Raw genomic sequence first — 13,952 nt, 5'->3', positions numbered from 1 at the left:
CTATTAAACGGTTGCCTCAGTGTTCCCCATTTTATTACCAACATTAAAAAAAATCAGCACTACTGTGGTGCGCAAGCTGCCGTGAATAACCCGCCTCCATTGAATTCTGCGACACGCCCGCGGGAGCGTCGATCGAGGAGGAAACGCGCGCGTAAAAGAGAGTGCCAGTGCACGATTTCGTGATGGTTTCAGAACGCCCCAGCGGGAGCAGTTTCATTTCCTCAACTATTCTTTTTCCGAGGTAGAGTTCAAAAGAAAGTATAAATAAACGCTGCCTGCCAATGAAAGCAGAGAAGTTAAAAAAACGTTCGATCCTGGCAACAATGGGTTTCGGCTCAGTTTAAAAGTACCAGCTAATGTTTGCATTCAAAAGTTGATGCTGAAACCTGGTAACAAACCAGGGATTATTAGACATCCACTGACAGGGTTACCCGCTGGTCAGTGAGGGTAACACCGCATTGCAACAGAAGACAAAAGCAGTATACAGAAACACAAAATCAGGGTAAACACAGCACATCTACGGAGTGACTGATGAGTGTGGTAAAGCTTCGGAGGGTTTTACCGGTTAATCGTCAATGATCTGTTCATTCTTCCGTATGTCTGTTTGTCTGTGAGTCTGTCCGTCTGTCAGTCTGTTCGTCTGCCACTCTAACCATACGTCCGCACCTGCTGAGTGAGTCATCGAACTAGGCTGTCGCGTACGAGCTAGGCGATACAGACCACGACTTTAGCAGCTTCGCTCCTAAAAGAATTGTGCATCATTTTCGCGTATTTAGCCTTGCCAAATAGAAAAAGCTTAAAGTGTATTGGGTAGAGATGCTACTTTTCGGTATTTTGATGGGTTGCTACCTCACGTTGTCACATGTTTATGTATGGGTTTGTATTATGTGTGAAGCCACACATAAGTATATATTTATGATCAGTGAGTGAATAAAAGTTCAGTTGAGAGTGATCATTTTTGCTTCAAGTTTTTATTGTTTTTGTTTGCATTTGTCTAAGCTTGTGTTGCCGTTTGAATAGTATGGATGATAATGACGATAATATAATTATCTATCTTGAATAGATTGAGCAGTTGTCCTGTTTTGCTTAGTAAACTGCGCCAAAATATGCAATAACACAAAATATTTTTTGTTTCAGCTCATTCAGGTCATCCTTGGGCTGATTCTTTTCTTGGGTGCAAAACAATTACCAATATGCACATTGGTGTGCCGTACGCTTTACTTTCTGCCTCGATCTCAACAGCCATCGGATGCTTGGTTAACGCGTCCTCTCGCGCTTGGTGAGGGTGCGAGGCAAACTGCAATGTTTTGGTGTGGAGCATGTTGATTTGTAGGCCGGACAGAATCTTGCTGGCGCGCTGTCTCGGAGACCATAGCATATGCTTGGATGACTCATCTTTTGTAATTATTTCTCGACAACTGGCTTCATTTTTTGTACAATGAACGTATACCCGTACCCTGTGCTAACCATGTCTTGCTAGTTCATTGGTAAACATTGCCCTCTTGTACTGAGGGCTGTCCTCTATACTTATATCGTCAAATGTACATGCGTTAAAACTTTTTTCACTAATTAGCAAGTTCTTTGCAAATTTCGCCAAACATATGTTGCAATTGTGGTGGTAAGGCATCGCATTTTCTTTCTTGCTTTCCCGCATTGTGCGCAACTCCGTCATGTCTATACAAACTCTGCAAAGGCAACATCGTTTAATATTAGGAACCTGACACTGGCGGTTGTGAACTTGCCTGAACGACGTCAAAGTAGTTCAGCTTCATTTTTCGCAGTCCCTCCTGGACGCTCTTTAGAGTGCGGCTGCCGCTGAAGTCGAACATTCGCTCGCAGTCCAGCTCGTAGCGGCCTACCTTTGTGGCCACGTAAAATGAATCTCGGGAAATTCCTTCGAGGGCCTGCAAGAACAAAAATGTGAAGGAAATTTTTCTGGCAGCGCACACACAGATTTTGTGCCTCATAATTTTTTTTCGTTGAACAAGCCTCCTTGCTGGCCTAGTTGGTACATACCGAAAGACCTAATTTGCTGCGGAATATAATACACCCAAAAAAGCGCAAGTGCATGATGACAGAATGAGCCACCCTTCCAGAAGTGTTGAGGTTATTACACATGAAATGAACAACATATTTGCACAGTCTCATCACAACCTCAGCTGTCCAGCGATGAAGCAGCGTCTTTTCTTATATGCACAGTGTGATAGACGTGTTCCTCTGTTATGTTTGTTTGATACGCCTTCCTCTACCAGCGGGAATTCCGATACTTGCTTCTGTTCAAAATCTTCATCTCTACCAAACCTGGTTAACACTTAGGTTGTTGAATGCACTGGCGAATGCGCCAAGACATATGTCGTTGAGATCATGCTCTCTGATCATTTATACAACACCCCGTTTGCCCAAATTACGATTTGTGACAAGAAAGTAGCCTTTCATACACCACGTATTTTGCACATCTCCGGTACGTCGCGGCAAGTTTTCTGCCACATGCTTGCGACTAGCCTTATTCCTAATGGTTCACGAACACACCTCAGCCATTTAACGGCCGTGGACTATTCAATGCACAGTATATACCAGCTTGCAACGTTTTTCAGGTAATGGAAAACCTTACGTTCATGAAGAGTCACCACAGTTCATACGCTTCCAGTTTCGTCATGATACCTCAAGGCGTGCCGTGTACCGTTACCGTTTGCTTTCCGTTGAGTGCTTTACATTCCTCAATCTATGCCATTCATACTGAGTGGGTGAGCCAGCAGCAGTGGTGACAAGATGTTCATGCACTGCCACTTTAACGTGCAGCTTTTTGTGAGCCTCATTCAATCTTCAATGCTACGCTTGGACAGCGGGGTGCCCCTGTGTGCATCGGAACCGTCAGACGTCTTTGATGATCTCCGTAACAGTATCCAGCCAACCTTGCCTTCTTTTCTGTCGACAGGTGGCTCTTACCAGTCGCATGATGCGCCTTCGCTGTCCGCGTTAACTTTGTCGTTCTAACCAGCAGTTCCAAGTGCGTCTGGGTAACATCATCGATAATGAATATGAGAGACACTGAAACTACAGCGCTCTTTTAGTGAAAGAGGCAGCAGCAGTGGTTACAAAATGCTCATGCGATGCTTCTTTATAGTGCACGTGTGTTCCTTAGACAACGGCTATTTTTCTAGCTCAGACAACCGTTACCTGCAGCTGTTTACTCGCTCACAGTCTGTCATTTCTTCATACATATCTGTTTCTGCTCAGCTTGCGTACTGTGCAAGTTGCTTGTTCTTGAGCTGAAACCCTGCCGTGGAGGATGCAGGGGTGATTTACCGAGAAATTCTAGGACTGCTACTGGTTTGTCTGCATCATTAGTAGGGGTGGTTGTGGGCACCAATAACAGTGGCTCAGCATCCGCAGACAGCAAACTTGCAGTTTCGGCCATGTTTTCCAGAATACTTGCTGAGAAAAATAAGATAACCCAGGATATTGCTGAACTTCGTTCTCCCGTCAGCCTGTGCTTTGAAGCTTTCGAGACACGTCTTTCTGCTTTTGAGTCATCAAATTATATGTCTGGCGTACCTAAACAATGCTGGACGGCGTCAAGACGACCATTGAGTTCATTAACGACAAGGTAATCTACCTCGCGGCTCAAAATCACGACATGAAAAATGCAGGGCACTGTGAGATTTCGATCATATATAAAATTCTGGTAACTCCAAATGATTATATGACATTAGTGAACACTATATCAAAATTTTTCACGGAAGCACTTCGCGTTGATTGCCCACAAATAGAAAAATGTCGTATGATCGGCAAACGTTTTGCAGGTCGTATACATCCAATTACATCAAAATTTATGGAATTCTGCGAAGACGCTATAATGCCTAAAAATGCGTTCAATCTGAAAGAATTTGGTGTACGAATACAAGAGCACTCCTCAAGCAACGTCCAAACTATCAGAATAAAGCTGTAGGAGGCAACCAAATCTTACTGAAGTAGTTGCTCCTCGGTGCATATAATGTATGACACGCGTTTATTGAAGGTGTGCGCTACTGCTGGATCTGCATTCGAACACGACTGTGAGTCCTACAAATATTGTTATCTACTTCAGCTCCTGCTTGTATCCTTCAATGCTATTCCCATGACTTCCCTGATAAATATCTATGCCAGAAGTTAATATCTTTCCTGACTTCTTGTTATTAGGTCCCTGATAAATATCTATGCTAGAAGTTAATAAATTTTCTGACATCTTGTTATTCGGTCCGTCTTTTCCCATATGATTGGAGTTAAAGAAACATGGTTTCATGGAGTGAAACGTAAGTGTCACTGCCAAAGTTTAATGTTACAAGAATTTATATAGCTGAAGGCAGAGAAGCACGGTAATTTGTACTTTAACTCTGACTTGAAGTTTTCTGTACTTGATGTTTCATTTCCGGCTGAGTCAGTTTCGTGCCCCTTACTTTTCTTGTTGGCGTCTTCCACCCCTCATCTAACCAGATCTTAGGCTCTTTGGTTTGTTTTATTACATTTATCTATGAAATTGCACGACATGCGCCAAATGTGACATGCATGGGTGATTTTAACGTAAGAGATGTAGAGTGGGCCTTCGTCCTAATTGACGAATCTTTACTTTTAAGCGAGTAGAGAAGCTTTGCATATTTGGTTGGTCTTCATTGTAAGACAGTCAGTGATGGCAGAAGAGGTACGATGATTTTAGAAATCCGTGTGTTCTAATTTTTACGACAATAACCACGTGGATGATATTTTTATTGTATGGATGCGTAACAGCCGCTACAATGCGGCTGCAAAGAAATAAAGAAGAACAAATGCAGTTTTCGTTGTTGACTAACTGGTGCCATCTTGTTCGCAGAGCTTCGAGCATCGTTAGCATATTAATAAAGAAGTTACTCGTAACAATATTGGTGGAGGTGGACTACTCCCACAACTCAATCGAAACGCGCAGCGGTCGCAACGCCGGGAACCCATCGACGGCTTCGACTGCTGGTATACTTCTTCACCAACCTCTTCTGCCCAAGCCATGACCTTCGTCACACTCCCGTTTTTCCGGGATCCCGGCACTTTCTCCGGTGACGGTGCCTTCGATATTGACGCATGACTGAACCGGTACGAGCGCGTCAGTGCTACTCACCGCGTGGATCGCATGCTCATGCTCGCCACCATGCTTTTCCATTTCGATTGCACTACGCGAACGTGGTTTCAAAGCCACTAATGCAAAATACAGAGCAGGCATTCTTATAAAGACAAGATCCGCAACCTGTTCAGTAATTCATTTGGTCGTCAGTTCGCTGCAAAGAAGACTCTCGGCACATGGGCCAGTCTTTTACCGGATTCTACGTCTCCTACATTCTTGACGTCTTGGCCCTTTGTAGCAAGGCTGACCAGTGCATTTCGGAAGACGAGAAAGCTAGCCACGTCCTAAAAGGCATTGGCGATGACGCTTTTAGCCTGCTGAATTTTATGGTCACGAGCACTGAGGTGATCCTCAAAGAATGCTGACGTCTCGAATACGCTATAGCCCGGCCAGCCGTGAAGCTCCCAGCATCGTGCGCCTTTTGAACACAGCGGCGACTTCGTATGACGACGTGTTGCACCAGGCCTCTCGATATGACAAACCCACGCATGTCACTCGCTGAGAGGTCGAGGCCACACAACAGATAGCCATGCCATTTCAGACGCCTGTGCCTTGCCCGAATACGACCGGACTTCGCTGATACAAGCCGTCGTTCGTCAAGAATTATCAAATGTTGGCCCACATCCTGTTCCTCCCTTATACTGTGCTGAGCCTTTTTATTGACCCCCTTCTGCCCCTCGCCTTGCTTCCATCTATGCTCGTCAACGTAATCTATCCGAAATGGCGTACCTTAGATAGCAAGCCCATTTGTTTCGTCTGCTGAGGCCAGGATTCCGGCTCACGAAGGGCTAGTTCTTGAACCGTCCACCACGTGCCGCATGAAGTTGAGCCCTCCCCCTCGTTCCCGCTTTTATCCTTTTACCATGATGCTGGTGAGTTTCGTGAGCAAAGTGGTTAGCCGATTGCAACCAAGAAGAATATTAGGCCTGCTCACTATCACTCATTTTTCCCGAGCGAGCGCGTGTACGAGAGGCTGCAAGTCCATTGCCACCATCGTCTCCCGATAAAAAAATAGTGTTCGTGACAAGTTTGCATGCTTAACAGCTTTATTCTGCCTTTTGGGTAAAAAAAGGCGGTGGTTTGTTCAAGAAATGTATTGTGATTGAAAACGTTTGGAGATTTACATGTCAGCTATTTCTGCCATGAACAAGTGAAAGATTGTACGCTATCGAATGAGTGGTCGAACTATAAGAGCAAACTTTGATATACAAACACAGTGGCGAAATAAATAAGGTAAACTGTATTCCTCTTTCATTTATTACACACACATGCACGCACACTTACTATTTAAAGCACGCAGAGGAGCTGTTTCTACGTACTTTAAAAGTTTCTGCCGTTTTATTTGTACTATTTGGAACATCTGTCTTCATAGACGCTAGTTATTGACGAGTGTGTGCTGCTGCCACAAATACATACTCAGCCCAATAACAGGGTGACGATCATTCGAAGAGAAAACAAAATCTTTTATTTCAAAAAAATTTCTTCTGACCGATACAACGAACTTGTGACCTCTTTTGTTCTGGCCCCTCTCGCAGAGGTTCGTAGTCGGTGATACACCTTAAGGCCTGGAAAATATTTAATAAAGACCCCCAGTATGGGGTCTATATTAAACCGTGTAGACCAAGTAGGTGCTTCTACTTCACTGCCAGTACTTAGATCTGTATATATTTGGTAGGGATTCCTAAATATTCTAACGAGAAGTGGAAAAATCACAATCGTGAAAACAAATTGAGAAAGCGCTTTACCGCGTCAACACGCCTCTAGCTTTCAAGGAAGCATATTAGGTCAAGGCTGACAGCAATAAAGTGGCAGAAACACCAGCATGAAAATACTATGCCCAAAACCGATGTACTAAGGAATGCAACAGCATTCATTCCAATTTAATCAACCAAGTAAACAGAAGTAATGCAAGTACGTGGCACTAATTGCCAATAGAAAAAGGTTTACGGACTCTTAAAGAAAAGCTCCTGTTCTGAACTTACTGCCACGCGCGTTTAGTATTTTAATGCCGGGGCTCACGACAACAAGTAAGAAGCACACAGGACATCTTTATTTTGGACAAACAACGAAACATGGTGGAAATAGTGCCATTGGATTGATTTAGAAATATGTACTACGGACGTACGTATGTATGTATGTACCTTCGGGTCACAAAGGAAGGCAATGCCGACGTGAGCTTGACAAACGACACGCTCCTATTTCATTCTTCAGTTGTCCTTGGAAAACGAAAACACTCGGAACTTGGTCCCTTTGCCATGACAATTAGAAACGCAGCATCGCTCAACCATTCGGATATACAGCTGTACAGATTGCGAATATCCCGTGCATAAAAATGTATGACTTATCTACTCTGCAGTTCACAGAAAAAGAAAAAGACGGTCTTCTCGAGTCACCAACATGCACACCAGCACGCCACCAAAACGTTCATCGAGCTTGTCAATTTGTCTGTCGTGCGACGAGAGCAAGCGAGGCACATCTGTGCAGCGAAACACACCAGTCAAACGGAGGGACATCAGAGCCCGTTGCAAACACAGTGAGCCGGCCTGAAATTGTCTAGATGGCATTGGTTAGTCACTCAACCTGTTCTCTCCAGTCGCTCGTCATTGTGGGAGCCAAAGTAAAGTGCCCTCGCCTCCAGCGCATTCTTCAGGCCGTGCGCTATGCTCCCTACTAGGCTGCTGAAATTAGCCGCTTTCTCCTTCTAACCATTACAACCGCTTACGGTGTTTTTACTTACGGCGTTCAAGAGCCAGCTGGTGTGGAGTACGCGAGCACGTTTCGAAACAGCCATGCATTGTTTTTTTTTTCTTTCAGACTGGGGTCTTCTGTCTTTCTTTCGCTCGGATGAATTCGTGTCCTCACTGAACAGTATAATAATGAAGAATTTATGTACGAAGAAGTTAGGCTCACTGAAATGAATATCTTTTAATTTTTTTATCGTCAGCTCTTATGCGTTGTATTTATAATTTCAGCTTCAATACTTAATTTGTGGCTAAACCATACGTTTCGCTACCACATAATTAGTGCTCCGAGATCGCACTCTCAAGTTATCCCTTTGGAAGTTCTCTCAGTTTCTTATTTCTACTTAGCGCTTATTCTGTGCTTCACTGTACGTAAGGTGCTATATATATTTTTGGGGGGTGCTGACACCCCCTGTAATGTTGTTTGTGCTGCGTGGTGCAGGTGTCTCGCCCAAAGCCGCATTTCGGGTTACGAACACTGGGTGGTAGGTGGCATTGTGTTCACGTTTATCACTACTATTATTATCATCATGGTGTAGCGCCGACGGCGAGCCCTAGCGGAAGGCAAGCCTTGGTGGCAGGCGAGAGTTAAGCGAGTCTCTGTTGCGCATGGAGGCTGCCGTGAACGATTGTTTCTAGCGTGGGTCCTCGGCGCTTGGTCGGGGTCGTCGGGGCCCCTTGTGGTAACGGCCCTTACACGCGCTAGCCGCACACCCGCTCCGCACACCCGCACCACACAAAGGGCTAGAGCGGCCGTCTCTGTGACGTCTTGCAGAGCGGCTCTCAACTCTTTAAAGCCGCCAGCCGGCTACTGCAAAAAACGGCCTTGACGGCCGCCCCGTCAGCTCGCTTGGCAAACATGGCGCTGGCTGAATTGGGCGCTGCAGCGACATGGAACAAAAAGTACAGCGGATTTTATCGTTGTGACTATCGTATGCGCTGTGAGACTCCCGGTGAGACATCAGTAGCCAGCTGGTGTTCGCTGGCCCGTCAGGGCGTCCGATCGACAACGGAAACGAAGAAACTAGCGCAGTGTATAAAGTGTGTTTGCAGATGTGAGCGTCGTCGCTTCGTGTGTTTCCTGGGTTGTACCATCCATCTTTCAAGTGTAATCGCAAGAAACTTCAGATAATTCCGTGATGTAATCATTCCTCTTTCCAGAACAGGAATTGCGTTCAGTGCGCGTCGGGAGTGTTTTGTGTGTGCCGTTCGTCGCAGCATATAGTTAGCATAAATTTTGAACGCTTGCGAGCGTTAGCTTCTGCCACGATAAGGCACGACAAGTTTTATTGCCCGTCGTTGTTGTCATTCGTAGTGCGCAATGCCATACGAGTGCTGTTGTGTGTAGCGCTGTGATGAAGTTCCGTGGACCGTGTCACATTTGAACGATTCTGTCCAGTGTTGTGAAGTGTGTTCATGAGATGTAAACCGTGAAATATTTAGGAGTGTACAGTTCAGTTTCCGATTCGTGTAGTTGCGTGCATGTGCCCTGAAGAGGAGCTTGCATACAAGACATTTTTGTGCATGCAGCCCCCCCCCCCCCCGCCTTTATTTACGGTACGCATTACGATCGATTGTCTATGAATGCGTGAAATAAGTTATTGTACACCGAGTTTAAATCAAGTGTAAAAGTTGCAATAAATTGTCAAATGGTTGACAGTAGCTGCTAATTCAGAATGGATAATTTTGTCCAGATTGCAGGCAGTCATGCTACATTACTTCAACACCATGACAACATATCTAATATGCGATGGTTATCTGCTTGCATCAAGCATTGGAGGAAGAGTTAAACAGTATTTTCAATATCCTGCCGAAACGCTCATGTCTGTCTTGTTCAACATGCCTCTGTGATCATCAAAAATATTGCGTGTAGCAAAATATTTCAAGCGCATGTAAGATCAAGAAAACTTTAGACAAGAAATATGCCTATTATCGTTAGCTCAGTGTTTGATGTCTGTTCGTTCCTAATTGTGCACAGAAACTGAATAACGTACGCTTTGTCTCCAAAAAAGGATGCCGTCATCAGCTAAAAATATTTTATCAATGAATTACACGAATACGATGATAATTCATCATTCTTGTCAGCAGTACATATTTTGCAATTGGTACAAAGTAGACGAAGGAACTTGTCGGCAATCCTGTACGCTGATTACCTGTCATTGGCAGTTGTTGAGGCTTTTTGGGTAAATGAAGTCAGCATAAGCTTCCAAGCGGGCTATAATGAATAAACCCAGCTATATGTGCATGTTTTTGCGGGATAGTTTTCAAAGATTTCTGGAGAAAGCTGGAGCTATTTTACTCTGTGAAGGTGGGTGTTCAGCAAAGCTGTGTGGCACAAGGATTTTGTTTGCTTACTTTTTAAATTTATACAAATAATAAGATGTTCTGAAGTTTTAGTATATGTATTTTTAAAGCAGCTACACCTCAGTTTATGTGGCCTAGAAGTGAAACATGCAAGTTATGTATTTATGTATGCATTTATTTCTTTGCTAATTAATGTTTTCATTCACCTTTTTTTCTGTCTAATTTTTTTATGTATCAGTAGTGGGTGGCCGTGTTTCCTCATTTCTGTGGTGCATATCCACTAGGAGCTTTCTGTTGATTAGGTTTGTGTTTGCAGAGTCGCAGTACAGCCATACTTATTACTCTCAGGGTTGCACTGACGTCCCTCTATTTGCCTAAAGCGTCAGCTGCCATTCGAACTCTGTCTGGACGCACACTGCCTCTTAATTCAATAGTTGAATCTAGAGACAGTTGTCGACCATAATTTTCCGTCGAATATGTAAGCTCGTAGAGTTGTGTGGACCTATACAGTATAACCTCACTGATACATTCCCGTTAATACGATTTCCCAGCTGACTGATATGTGTGGTTTAACATCCCAAAACCAGGATATGATTATGAGAGACGCCATAGTGAAGGGATCTGAAAATTTCGCCCACCTGCGGTTCTTTAACGTGCACGCAAACCTGAGCACACGGGCTTACAGCATTTTCACCGCCACCAAAAAAGCAGCCACCGACGCCCAGATTCGACCTCATGACCTGCAAGTCAGCAGCCGAGTACCTTAGCCACTAGACCACCACGACTGAGCAATGATTTCCCGGCTGCTACGCTCGCAATCCTGAAAATAAATTAAACCGATTTGAATCATAAGTATCCTCAGATCCTGCATTTACTGTACGCATTTTTTTTAGAAACGTATCGACGTTTTATTGTATATTGGTACCCTGCACCATGAATGTGAGACGTGAATAAATGATGTGAGACATAATTCCAACTTGGCGACTTAGGTGGTTCGAGGCAGTCTAAGGACTTGGAGATTAACCTGTTTCGACGAGACGATGACGTCTCTGGATTGTTGTTGTGCCTCTGTGCATGAATAACGATGGAACCAAAACGTAATATACTCTTAGCACTGACGTAACATCACAGTTCGCATCCCACTGTGTCGGTACTGCAACATGGCTGTTTTAGAGCCAGCCGTGCAAGCCATTCGTGGCCAAGTGTTTGCCCAGCGTTGGGGATAGATTAGAAGTTCATTGCCCAAGAATGCCCCAGGTTGACAATGTACCGCCGACAATGGCTGTGCCAGCTGAATAGAACGGCGATGTTGGACCGGCATTGACAACGTTTCGCCAATAATGGCTGTGTAAGCCGAATAAAATGGTGGTGTTTGACCAGCATACAAAACTTTCCGCCAATATTGGACGTGCCAGCGTATTACGACGGCCACATTGGACCGAGTTGTACAACCAACAGCCAATACGAGTAAAGCCATGCAATGAGGCTGGCATTATTGACCCGTCGTTCGAACGTTATTGCAGGCGTCGGCTCAAGAGTCAACTTCGTTGGCATAACACTAAACCGGTATGAGCTGATTTCTGCGTCTGCTGCTTTTCGCGCTGTTCTGGTCCCACTCACGTGTGGATTTTTCGAGTTCGAGAGAGTATTATGCCGGGCTCATGAGTAAAATATTTTGTCGTTAAATTATGCACAACTAGTTGATGTGCATGATTGTTGATTGAAGTTGCGCAAGCTAAACTATTTTGCTGATAAACATTTATAGAGTTTGTCACCAGTCGGACGTCCGATGCGATGCTTTCCCAGATGAAAATCGTGCAGATCTGTACGATGAAGCAACCGCGGATGCCACTGCTGTACATGACCCACTTCAACGTGACCCAGCGCGCGCGCGCGTGCCGGCGTTTCTTTCGTCGCATCCCGCCGGCGAAGCAAATTTAAGCCTTTGGGCTTCGTGGATATCGGACGCAAAGCGTTTTGTATTGTGTGTCCTGCTATGCTATCGCCGCGACCGATTTGGTTTTTTTGCATTCACAGCGCTGTACCAGTTAACGGCACACAAGTACTTGACGTGTGGGAACTGGAGTTATCAGTTGCGTTAAGGTGATTGAATCGAACAACACATGCACTTTCCGTTATCTGACACACGCACCGACGCTCGCATTATGTGTCGCAACGACCACATGAATTACCTACAACGTTGCAGTGAACGGTTGGTTAAGTGTGGTGGAGTGCGTGGGCATCCAGCACCTTGTCTCCGTGGGTCGTCGCGAGTTACAATTTTGTTGTGGAACGTTTTTATGTTGATTATATATAAATATATATATATATATATATATATATATATATATATATATATATATATATATATATATATATATTGTAGTGAAGAAGATGAGTGCTACTCAGAAAGGCAGGGGGTATGACTCAGTCGGTGAAGAAGACGACGTTTGGTTGGCTGGGTACTCAGACTGGTTCCGCCATTACCACTTGACGTGTCGTGACCGCTCTCCTGTTTTATAAAAGAGTGCCACTCTAAAACGCCTCATTATAATTGGTGGAGAGTGCTGGGTAACGCCTAATCCTGGAATTGCTAAACCGTACGTAGCCTCCAGCTGCTACGATGTCCACGAACGACGATCAGCAGGCGGCCGCCTCGGCTCCAACTACTGCAGCTCCTGTCTGTCTCGGCTCCTTTCGGCAACGCGATCCGCCTACCTTCAGTGGAACCGATGACAAAGACGTGGAAGACCGGCTCGACGAATACGACTGGGTGAGCATGCACAACAAGTGGGACGATGCGCACAAGCTTACCGTCGTCCAATTTTATTTGACTGATGTGGCCAGTCTGTGGTACCGCAATCACAAGAGAGACCTACCCACCTGGTCGGCCTTCCGAACGGCGTTCGCGGACTTGTTTGGCCGTCCAGCGCTTCGCAAACTACGGGCAGAATAGCGCTTGCGTACTAGGGCTCAGCAGAATGGTGAGAATTACACCAGTTATATCGAAGATGTGGTCGACCTTTGCCGGCGTGTCAACTCGGCCATGACAGAAGCCGAGAAGATCAAACACATCTTGAAAGGCGTGATTGACGACACATTTCAGATGCTTGTCACCAAAAGCCTGCGAACAGTAGCGGAAGTGATCCAACTTTGTCAGAGCTATGACGAGCTCTGGAAACAGCGTGACACCACTCGTCGTGCCAACGCGCCATGTGCAACAATCTCCGCTTTAACGTCGCCTGGCACTACTATAGACCACAACACTTTGCTTCTCGAGATCAAGCAATTTGTACGAGAGGAGGTCGCACACCAGTTGTTCATCGTGCCTTATACCTCCGAAGGTGCCCCATCTACTTTAGCGCCATCAATACAGCGAGTAGTCCAGGAGCAAGTGTCCGAGGCGCTACCAGCAGCTCACGCACCACCTGTGGCTGCTCCATTGACCTATGCCGAAGCACTGAACGGAACCCGACGTCCACTTGTCGCGAACGGCCACGCCTATTTGTCACGAACGCCTAAGTCCACGCGCCCCTTTGTCGTACCGACTGAGCATATGTACCAGGCTGCCCGTCCTTTCTCCCGACCACCACCTCCGCGCTTTCAGAACCCTTGGCGCACTCAAGACAACCGCCCCACGTGCTTCGCCTGTGGAATTGCGGGGCACGTGGCACGATTTTGTCGACAGCGTGAGTTTTTCCTGCGTGACGACGTCAGGCCCAACAATTATACGTTCCCACAACGACCAGAGCCTGCTGTGTCTGGCGAGACTGCGACCA

General features: G+C 45.5%; 1 protein-coding gene across 22 annotated transcripts in view; it reads right to left on the bottom strand.

The window, feature by feature from the left end:
• Positions 1–13,952, bottom strand: part of LOC119178032 (uncharacterized) — a 653,511-nt gene that overhangs the window by 509,469 nt on the left and 130,090 nt on the right. For all 22 annotated transcript variants that reach the window (XM_075892549.1, XM_075892220.1, XM_075892616.1 and 19 more), the window contains one exon: positions 1,743–1,904. In XM_075892549.1, coding sequence (XP_075748664.1) covers positions 1,743–1,904 — 162 coding nt within the window. The remainder of the gene's footprint in view (positions 1–1,742; positions 1,905–13,952) is intronic.

Source organism: Rhipicephalus microplus, chromosome 1 (assembly GCF_043290135.1).
Source record: "Rhipicephalus microplus isolate Deutch F79 chromosome 1, USDA_Rmic, whole genome shotgun sequence".
Taxonomy (NCBI): Eukaryota; Metazoa; Arthropoda; class Arachnida; order Ixodida; family Ixodidae; genus Rhipicephalus; species Rhipicephalus microplus.
Note: the sequence above shows the minus strand (reverse complement) of the source record. Positions and strands in the feature narration are given on the sequence as shown.